We start from the raw sequence: 11,643 nt of genomic DNA on the forward strand, positions 1-11,643 counted from the left end.
TCTAGGTTCTTGTTATCGTTGCGATTTCATTCTCCAAATTATTTAATTCCGACAATGCTCGAGAAACAATTGAAAACCCTTTTCGTTTGTTTTTCTTTTAATTACAGTTTGGCGATAGCATAAAGCCCGTGGTAATCGAATTGTATATCAGGGCGTTGACCACGGATATGAACGAATTGGAGAGTCAAAAAGCAAAATCCGATACGGAGAAGGTTCGCGAGACTGCGAAGCGTTTGAGCACGCAATTCCTCAAGTTAGCCGACGTCGTTGGTAGCAATATCGGTATTGCCCGAGAGTGCGTGTTGACAGCGTTTTCTCTGCATCCTACCAGGGCTTGTTACGATAGGATCAAGGAAATCGCTGTTGCGTGCGGAAAAACGAAAGAGGATGGAACCTCCGGTGATAACGTCGCCAGTAGCGAGAAACTAAACCACATCCTTGAGAATAATCATTCTAACATAGGATTAAAAAAGATCGATAGCAATACCGGAGAAAAGAACGGAACAAAAGTGGCGAATACGGATTCGTCTTCGTCTTTATGCAACTCTTCGTTATTTCCAGTGTCGCCGTCGTTGTCCAGTTCGATCGCGGGTATAACAACACCAACGAAAAAGAATATCGACTTCCAAAATGGACAAGTAACCAAGAACTTTGAGCGAACGGATCAACTATTAAAGAGCCTTTTAACTCTGAAAAAGGGAGATACGGCGAACTCGGCAAGCGACAGGTGTCCTTTGCATCCAAAGAGGGATTCGTTATCCAATGGTCCACTCGGAGAGCTTTGCTTCAATTGCGGAGAGTTTATCGGGAACGATATCTCGAGAAGCAAGACTCCAGAATCGAACAATACGAACTCTAGAAACGTGGAAAGAACGCTCGATGCTTTAATTCTGATCAAAGGCGACGCTGTCACGGGTTCTGCGAATTACGACGAAAAATCCGTGCCAAATCAAGTGCTAGACGCGGAAAAACTCGGTCTGTCGCCACAGCTTTGCGACGACTTGGCCGTGGTTTTGAGCAGTCCTCGTTACCACATGCTTAGCTGGGTTTTGGATTGGAAGGAGCTGAAAAGTCTGTGCGAGAGATACTTGGAGAATGCCGAGGAAATGAGAAATACCAACAAGGAGTTGAAATACCTCAATATCGATTATTCGCAGTTTAAAGATTGGCCCTCGGAAGATGATACCAAGGATATCTTTTTTGGAATTGAAAAGGGATACGAACAATGGGTGGATTTACCTTCGGATGGCTCGGAACAGTTTGGTAGCTTCCAGCCTGCCGGTAACTTCAAGAGGTCGTCGACGAGAAGAAGCCTCGATGACGCTACCACTACCGATTCGGATAGCGGAAGTGTATTACAAGTGAGGAGAACAGGGAGACAGAGAAAAATTCATAGATTAGAATCTTCCGAAAGCGACTATGACAGCACGGAACGTAAACCGAAACATTTTAGGAATAGGATCAGTTCGATCTCTGATACCGATAGTAATACGCAAGACAGCCAAACAGACAGCTTTGGCAGCGATGGATGCCGATTGGAGGTAAAGAAAAAGTCGAATAAATCGTCCAATAAGGAGTCGAATAAGAAACGTTCAAAAGCTTCAAAATTAACTGTTGATTCCGTCTCGCATTTTCATATGCTTGTTAATGAAAACGTTCGACATACAAACACGAACGAAGACGCGAGCGGTTCCGACGTAAGTGGCAACGATATTATAACTTTATTTTCTGCCGATATGGATGAAAGCAAACGTGAAACAATAAAAGGTTCGACATACACAGCAACCGCGCCATTAATACTTACAGAGAGAAGGAGCGACCCAGCGGTACTTAAATCTTTGAGGATGTTCAGGCCGCAAAATTCGAAGAAATCTGCAAGGATTTCTCAGATACTGCACAAGAATCTTCTAAATAAGAGTAAAGACAATAATAACTTAGAGAATAATACAAACAGTATAACGAAATTTGCTCCGATGCTCAGCACGCTCAACCTGAACCCGAAGATTGTATTAACCAGAGCGGACGAGATCGACAACAGATTGATACGATCGAAAAAGCAGCAACGATTGAGTAGCGGCGATATTACGAGCGAACTGATGAACATTCAGAAGAATATGCCGTTCTCTCCGAACAAAAACGCATTATCCCCGTATCAGAAACAAAAAGGAAATGGAGCAGCCATCACTGGTAAAACGGACTTATCCTCTGCCGGTGGACGGGACTTAAATTCTAAATCGAATTTGGGCAAAAGAAAGTTTGATATTCTTGCGAAGGTTGTCAGGGATTCGGATATCTTGGCAAAAAATGTACCGGGTCTAAATTCATTGGATATGATGGTACCGCCAAGAATGCGACCCACCGTAAACGTCGTACAACTTTCAAGAAACATTCCACAGAGTCCGAATTCGGGCTCTATCAACAGCGGAAATACTCCCCCGCGGCCAAATAGAACTCCGAGCGTGGCTGGAAATATTCAATTACCCGGTACACCCTCTTCCGGGGGGCACGATAGTGGCGTTGGCATGAGTCCGGCTGGTCAAACCCCTCCTCCGAGATCGTCGATTCTCCCCGATGTCGGCGAAGAAACGAATCAACTACCCGATAGTTCGCCAACCTCTTCTACGACCACGAACGTTTCCGGTCAACTCGAGCCTGACTCGAGTCCTAGAACAGTGCCAATTCGGCGAAATCAACAGAGTCAGTCGCCCAAGAAATCTCCATCTCCTTGTTCCACGGTCACAACTACCACGACGACGAGCACGGTAGTCGCCTCGACGACCATCGCATCGGAGCAGCTACAAATCGTTTGTAAACCAGACGGTACATACCAGTTGGCCTCTGTAAATCCGAACGTAGTGTCTAATCAGAGGAATGTCCTCAATCTGCAGAACATCGACGATGGAAACGTTGGTAATTTTTCGCGGCAAAACCAAAGAGCCGAAAACGCAAACGCGAACAGGAGTACGTACGAGAGATTAACGTCTGCGAAAGTGACGGCGCAGTCTGGACAAAACACCGGTTTGCCCAAATTTCAGCAAGCTTTCGGCAAAACTATATATACGCTTTCCACGGACACGTCGACGGGCGGCGTAACCGGCGCCTCATCGGAAACGCACGTACAGACGGCGTCCCCGCAGAAAACGGCAAACCTATCGAAAGCAGTACAAACATCCGTACCTAATGCACAACAAACGAACGCGTCTACAGGTATAAACGTACAGTCCATTACAAACATTCCAAACACGTTACAATTATCCACTAGCAGGCAAATCTTGAATATCGTCCAAAGCTCTGGAAATAACGCGAACGTAGCGTCTAGTCCGAATACGAATCAAACGTTGACGCAGCTAGTACAAAGCGTTCAGAATGCTTCGCCGGGTGTGATATACACGCACAAAATTCCTGTTACTATATCCACCACAAATCCGAGTCAACTGAACATTATACCGACTATATCGCATTCAAATTCGATACCACCTGGAAGAACACCGGTGGTCAAGTTGAACATCATTCGTGCTCCTTTGAGGCAACCAAACATTACCGGAGCTATTCAAGCAGTTTTGACCACGCCAAGATTACAACAGCAGCAGCAACAACAACAACAACAGCAGCAGCAGCAACAACAACAGCAACAACCACCACCACAGCAACAACAACCAACAGTTAGGACAGACAGTTTGCTTGGTTCTCCTATAGAGGTACCGAATCAAGTCAGCTCAACCACTTTGGAACAATTGAGAGAATTCGAAAGCGTTCTGGAGCAAGTGAAAGAGAGGAGTACGATTCAACCACAGTCTCATCAAACGATATCCACCGCGGCCACTACCACCGTACAAACGCAAACCACTACGCAACAAACGCAAGCTACCAAACCACAGCAAGTTTCTGTGAGCGCTCTCACTCAACAGCTTTTGATGCCGACGCAGCAAACCACCACCAACGATTTTGCGAGCAACGGCAACACAGTAAATTTTCAACAGGACGTTTTCTCTCAGAAAGTTTCTCTAACTTACGTAAATCAAAGCGCAGGTTCCGTTGCCACGAAAACCCCAAATTCGACTCCGGTCGTTGTTGTGACCAGCTACTGTCAACCGGCCGCTTCGCCCGCTCTCAGTGTCACTTCGCAAAGTTCTTCCAGCCCGTGCGTCACCCCGGCTCCGACGCCTGCACCATCCGCTGGAAAAACGCCTCCAACTCCACCTTCGTCGAAAACGGTGAAAAAAACGGCGCCCAAGACGGTGAAAACCAGCGCGACGAACACGTCAAAGGCTTCACCAATACCGAAGCCGCAACAAAAGCCACAGGAAGACGAACAGACCGCTCAAAGAATCTACGCTATATTAGACGAGTATGCGGAGCAATTACGAAATTCTCCTGATCTGAACAATAAACCCGCCCCGAGGAGAAGATCAAATCCACCAACGAATCCAAGTCAATCTTCGAAGAGGAAAAAGTCGAATGCGAGCAAAACGAAACCTGGTGGTCAACAGAGTTCGGAACTCAGCCCGAGTACAGACGATCTCGGAAGAACAATGGGCAGCGAGGATTCTTCGAGCGGCGTTGTTCACGTGCAAGACAGTCCTGCTGGTTTCTCCGCTCCGGAGGAACCGTCCAGTAACGTTGGAAGCGCGACGGACGCAACTGCCGAAATTAGGAACCTGACGAACGATTCGAACGACAGTGTGGAATTAAACGTTAAAAGACGAAATCTGATTTTCGCGGAACCTGGTTCCGGGCAGTCGAGGGCGGTGATCGTTCAGGAAGCTGTGCAGACTGGTTCCGTGAGCGTCAGCGAAGCTCTAGCTTCGGTAACGGGAAAAATGGGAAGCACAGCTGTCTTGGTCCCTGGACCTAATTACATATTACCGATGAACCTAGTAAAAGGTCAACAATTCACGATAGTATCCAGCGGATCGAAGCTTCTTGCAACGGTGCCCGCAACCGTACGAGCTACTGGAAACACCGGTGTATCGAATACTCTCGTGCTTCAATCCTTTCTGAATCAAGCAGGAAAAATAATTTCGCAACCGGGGCAAGTCAAGCAAGTTAAAATACCAACGCTGCAGACTCTGTCAGGCAATCAGACTCTGACCACGACGCAAAACGTTCAGGGTGCGTCGGTGGTCATTCCTCATAGTGGAAATCATGCTCAATTTACGAGCGACGTAAGTACAGAGAAGAGTAACATCATCGGTGACTTGACTATGACAAAATCCGACACGGTGGCTGGAGGAGTTACCGTTGAATCCGCGACGAACACGATCGTCGTGAACAAGAGCAATTCTACGATCGGTCTGATACAGCGTAACTTGAACGAGCCGTCAGAAAATCAACCGATATGCGGCGTGATCACCAGCAATCCTAATTTAACTCTTCAAGGCGCCAGACTGTTCAACTCTTCTATACACAAACTGACGACGCCGGGGCTTAAGTCTGACAACGTGGTGTGTATAACACCAACAGCTACGATCGCCCATAGCCCAGAAAAGAAGTCACCGCAAGAAAGTCAAATGCATAACGACAAACCTGTCTCCATTCAAACAAGTGCAACGATTGCTCTCGCTTTTGCCACTCAATCCGATGTTTCCTTGTTGAACGACGCTCAACAACATCAGCAGCAGCAACAACAACAAAAGGATATGAAGGAAATATCGGCGGAAATAATCCCTGGTGCCAAGATCATCTCCCCGAAGACGGTCAAGAGAAAAATCGACGACGCAATGGGTATGTCGGAGAACGTTCCGAAAACCTTGATCACTTCCAACTCTGTCGTTTGTTCGAGCAATGCCACGCCATTACAGAGTAACGAAAAGATTGGTTAGTGTCTTTTTCCAAAATTGGTACGATAATTGGACAAATTTTCTAATCTTTACAAACTTTACCGCTCAAGTGATATTTAAAACGCTTCCGCCAGACATCATATACATGTTTGATGTAAGAATTCCAATGGTATTACAGTATCGTGAAAAGATTCGTCGATTTCTTTGGTAATCTTCTTAAGTATTAGATTGCTACGTAAATTCAACAGGCCAGTGTATCTCTATATCCATTTACAACGTTCATTCATAGTGGCTACGAAAACTATTTGTATACCACTACATTTATAGTTACATTCGTACATTAACCGATCAGATTACTTAACAGACTTAACACTCAGTACTTGCGTGTGATTACAAAAATTTGACATCATAAAAATGAAACATAGAATCTAATAAAGAAGCGCTTCATTGGAAAATAATGATACGTATAAATATGGTTTGTAGCCACTGTATGTGATGTTGCGTTATGCCTCTTTTGCATAAATTTATCAATTTATCGTTAAAAATAGAATACGTTGTTGCATTTTTACTGCGTCTAAACATTACAAAGAGAGTAGAAAAATACACGTTTAAAAAGAGATTTTGATAGCATGAGATTGGTCGACTGAAACTGATTCCCTGTAAAAGTGTAATGAGGTAACGATGTAAGAAGAGGCATACAGGATTTATACAGTGTAGTGGTAAGTAAGAAGAGCTTAAATAACGTGCCTACGTATCTGTTCGCAGACTCTATGTCCACAATAACGGTTGCGAGTAAACAGTCTGGTGGAATCGACCACGCGACGCAGTTCCTGGTAACTGGTGGACCAAGTAGTTCGGATAGTCAAGAATCTGCTGTTCAGCAGTCTGCCGATGGTATCGAGGTATCGTGCAAGATTGGAAACGGCTTACTATATGGAAATGCGCGATTGCAAGAAGCTTGGGAACCAGAGGGTAAAGTGTCGCCCGATACACCTTGGCGATACGTTCCTACGTCTGCGAATTCTTTAAATATCGAACCTTTGAATTCAAGATACTCAGATAATTCAGAGAACGTTCAAAGCGTTCTGCAGATTATCAATAAAGGTCAAGGTATCGAGATGGCGAGTGGACAGATCTATCAAACGAACACGAAAAAGTACTTTATGAATCATACGTTAGAACCATTCCAGCAATACTCGAATAAGAGCAACATGATGAAAACGCCGTTAAATCCTAGATTAGATCGAGAATTGTTACAACAGAAGATGGAGAGGAAAGCAGCCGCAATAGAACGCGAGATGAAGCTACAGAAAAGTTTATCGGAGGAGTGCGAAGACTTGGGCGTGGATGAACCGAGCACCAGTGACTTGTTCCCAGAGGCAGATTTGTTGTTCGATACGAATCATTCGCCATCTTTCGATCATTCTTCTCAGGACGCATCCTGCAGTCAGCCGCTGGGTATGAAATCTTACGGTGGTTCCTACTTTCGTTCGTTAGATTCGTCAAGCGGTAGCAGAGACGCCAGTCCCGTTGCCGATTTTAAGCTAAACGAACGTAGAAAAAGTAGCAGCCAGCGAACCAGATCCGCGAAAGATTCTTTGAAGAAACTGAAAAGAGACAAGATAGACGATCTACATTTAGAAAATCCGTCGAAGCACTTGCGGCTAGCCTTGGATAATTTAAGTCAGGACGAAGCGTCGAATAGTAATTCTGATATTTCGAGATTATCACCGACGAATCTGGGGTCGTTGGAGAACGATTCGTTGAAGGATACGGGCCGGACAAAAATGATGTCTAGAAATGGTTCGAAGGAAGGTTCGCCTAGTAGCGTATCGAGCATTCCATCAAACATGAAATTGGATATCGACTTGGATTCGGAATCGCTACCCCCAAGCATCAATGTAAATAATACCTCGGCAGCAAGCTCGGGGGACGAAAGTTTAACCTTGCTGAGCGGTAACACCGCCGATGTCACGATACCTTCACCACTCTCGCCGATCGCTGGTCCCATGCTGTCGACGCACAAGTATACCTATACCAATAAGAAGCGAATTCCGTCGAAGGTGACGAGAATGGATTACCTTTCTTGGGAGAGTCCAATGTCCGAGAGAATGAGATCGAGCAGCGACGAAGAGGATTCTAGTATAAGCGAATCGATCAGCAGCCAACCAGAAGACAACGCTCTGAGCAACGGACTCGAGGATAGTGTACAAAGTCTGAAATCTCTGTCGAACGAGCGACGCTGCAATTATCTAAAAAAAAAGGATAAGTTACAGGTGAATTCAAGAGTAGTATTGAATCGAGCGGATCATAAAAGTAGTCTGTCTAAGCGTACCAAGGTGAACGAGTCGATTCAAGATTCGGTCACGGTTTCCAGTGATAAGACCTCTGAGCCCTCGGACGACGAAGCGAGCAATATCGCTTTGGTCGAGCCGGACTGTCGAGCTAGACGATCGAGTTTACGTGGACACGTTAAAAAGGGATGTGCCTGTTGCAACGGATCGCCGGAAAGACCCAAAAAGAAATCGGTCAAGCCCGAACATTCGAAATTAAAGAAGCGACTGCCCTCGAAACAGGCTGGAAAGAAAAGGTAGTCCTAGCGTTCGAACGCTCGACGGAGCATCGCGTGTTCAAACCTAATGGTGTATGCTCATGCCTGGCGACACGTGTCCAGTGACAAAGGAGCTTCCAAATATACGGGCGTCGTACTCGTACTTCTCGTTACGAGAACGACACAAAACCTATAACTGACAGCCGGAAAGCGCATCGAAGGGAAACCAAGTCGCGTATGTAATTCGCTCGGATTGGATGATGAGATACACAAACTACAAACTTGTACATAATATATTAGCGAATACGGGAGTTGTTAGAGACGAACTTTTATCACACACCGATAATTCGGAGTGCGTCAGTTCTCGATACAGCGTAAACACTAATCCCGTTCCATCTATGAGAGAGCAAAGGAAGGAGATAATAAATAGAAAGAGCGAAAGAGGGAGAGATAACAAGCGAACAGTTTATTAGCGATTCTCGAGGTATAGGGCATCCTCTTACCACTAGATGTTATTATGATAACTAGATGTAAGATGCAAATTATAATGAATGGCAGACTTAAAGTAAATCGTTAAGGATATTAGAGACGCAATCTAGTCAAAAGATAAAGAAATTTGTGGCGGGAAGTAGGCGTGCTCGAGAAAGTGAGAATGAGCGAAATAGTGTGAGCGCGAGAAAGAAAAGCATAAATGAAAAAATAGCGGAGGAAAACACGAGTAAGAAGAGAGAGAGTGAGAGAGAGAGAGAGAGAGAAATAAGCGTATCCGACTGTCGATAGATCCCTCGCAGACTAAAGAATTTATAATTAAAAGCCTGAATTTATAACTCTGTCTACTGTATCTATCATGACGATACTATTCCACGTTCTTCTACATGGTGTGGTCAGACTGAATAGACGAATTATTCTATAGATCTCGGTAAATTAATGTAGTAAAACATGCATTTTGAACTTTTTGCCTTTCCGCGTAATGCTTCTCGATAACTTAGAACCTTCACTTTATAATCGAGATGATTCTTGTAAATTGTAGTGTCATACCTTCATGCAAGGGAATAGTAGCGAAATGGTTAAATGGATGAATAATAGTAAAAAAAAAAAACCAAATAAAGGTGAACGTATTTGAAAGAAAAGATATCGAGAAGGAGAGATGATAGAGAAAAGAGACGAGAAAATATATATAGCTAAGGAGAGTAACCATGTGTGTCGTACAGGCCGACCATACCTTGTCACGGTGCATGTAAAAAGTACCCAAAACACTGTACATTACGTAGATAATTCATTAAAAGTATAGTATTATATCGCTGCACTTTAGTACAAAATCGCTTCACCTTGTTTCAGAATGACAAGTTTATATCATCTTTCGGTGTGCTGTCGTGACGCGTGAATGCCTGCAACATATTATAAAACTATAAACAAAGATAACACTTGTAAAGGTTGTGTAATTAAGCTACGAAACACTGATTAATTTCCGTACGTTTCTTTCGCGCCTTCCTCATAGTGTGATTGGAGGTTTGTCCGCGTTAAAGGCTAATAAAACTCGTTAATCGAGGCGTTTAATGTATTATCTCTGGCGCAAAAAACTAAGAGTTAAGGATGTTGAAAAGTAATGTTCCTGTGAATAGTCTCCTTTCGTGATACGAACCAAAGTGATTCCGTTTAGAAGCAAAAGATGGAAGAAAATAAACGATAAACAGAAATAACCTTAAAGGAGAAAGAAAAAGATAAAATGAGAGAGAAATGAAGTACGAGATATAAGCGTATTAAATTTATTATCTTTCTTATAATCTCATGTAAATTGTTACATTAGTTGCTTCGATCGTAAGATAAAGTATCTTCTTCGTTTTTCCATTCTGTCAACGATTAGTAAAACTCTACCTCGTGCACGCGTCGATCATTTTTCATAATTCTCATCATGTTTTTAAGCAATTTCTATACACTTCGCCCGCTGTAACTTGAACGATTTTAAATAATATCTTTCACTTTGAATCGCATGAATAAGTGGGTGGAGGTGGAGGTGGGGGTAATATAGACAATCTGTAATTGCTGCTGCGAACATTTAAATTTTTATCGGAAAATAATTTATGTTTAAACAATGTCGTATCATTAGCAATAACAGAACGCGTACAAAATCCAGGTCTAAAACCCGGTGTCTTAGTCATTAACGATATGTTTCATCTATGAATTCAACCGCTTCTCTGAGTTTAGTTGTCTATCTTATTCCATTTTAATCGCCCAACACCTTCTTGTAAATAATGTACATTTCATACTTTCCGAATCCCTTTTCAATCGTTCAACGAATAATCCCACAACAAATTTCAGCGTGATCCGACGAGTTTTCAGCGGGGCGAGCCAAGGAAAAAAAATGTCAAGTTAATGTTATCGTCTAAACGTAAGCTCTTATCTTCCTGTAAAGCTAAAGCGATGTAAGAAAAGGAAAGACACGAAGGAAAGGGATGGAAATGAAATTACGGAAAGAATCGGACGTACGGGCAACAAATAGACACGAACGGATGGAGACGTTGAGAAGATACATCTTTGTGAGTAAGTGTAAATTTTGGAAAAACGTCACACCAAAATAATACGTATTTTTTGATGGGATGGAAGAAGAACACATTACATGTAGCTTATACGTTAAAGCAAAACAAGCGAGAAACAGACAGAATGAATGTGCATGTACGTATGAGTGAATGAATGGAAGAGAAAAAACGAGGAAGAAAATACGATTGTCAGTGATAGCCTGGCCTTTTTCGCCACCTTTAGTCGTACCAATCGCATTTATAATAGAGGGGTAACTGTAGTCTTCGTAAAAAGAACTCATGAATGGACTTAAATAAAGAAAAAAAAAAACGAAAAACTAGAAGAAACACTTAAGGATAAGCAAAGTTTTCCAGAGCCGAGAGCTTTTCAGGTACTTAAAAAAAAAAAAGAAAAAAAGAAGAAAGAAGGACAAAAAAGCAAACGAACAAGAAGGAAGAATGGAGAGATATAGTAAAAAGACAGAAGAGAAGAAACTAAATGTAGAAAGAAACAAAACCGCTTTACACTGGCCGTTAAGTGATTAACTTAAGAGTTTTTGTATCGTACGTTTATTAAGACTACTGTTTTTTCTCACTCGAACCACCCCTTACTACCAGTATTCGAAAGGACGATGTTTGCCGCGTCACTTTGATATCTGTAAACAGCAACGTGAGAAAATAATGTAGGGAAAAGAGAAGAAGCATTATAAAAAAAAAAAATAAGGAAAAAATAAATAAGTAACAGATAATTCTAGAGAGTGGAAGTGGAGAAGCGAGCGAAAGAGCGAAAAAGGGA

General features: G+C 43.1%; 1 protein-coding gene across 7 annotated transcripts in view; it reads left to right on the forward strand.

Moving 5' to 3' along the window:
• LOC126868559 (uncharacterized) overlaps window positions 1–11,185 on the forward strand; it is a 55,228-nt gene extending 44,043 nt beyond the window's left edge. For 5 of the 7 annotated variants that reach the window (XM_050624127.1, XM_050624128.1, XM_050624129.1 and 2 more), the window contains 2 exons: window positions 108–5,817; window positions 6,546–11,185. In XM_050624127.1, coding sequence (XP_050480084.1) covers window positions 108–5,817; window positions 6,546–8,374 — 7,539 coding nt within the window. In that variant the 3' untranslated portion in view covers window positions 8,375–11,185. The remainder of the gene's footprint in view (window positions 1–107; window positions 5,818–6,545) is intronic. The other 2 variants (XM_050624132.1, XM_050624130.1) reach the window with 1 other exon arrangement.
• The last annotated feature ends 458 nt before the right edge of the window (window positions 11,186–11,643 follow it).

Source organism: Bombus huntii, chromosome 8 (genome assembly GCF_024542735.1).
Source record: "Bombus huntii isolate Logan2020A chromosome 8, iyBomHunt1.1, whole genome shotgun sequence".
Lineage (NCBI taxonomy): Eukaryota > Metazoa > Arthropoda > Insecta > Hymenoptera > Apidae > Bombus > Bombus huntii.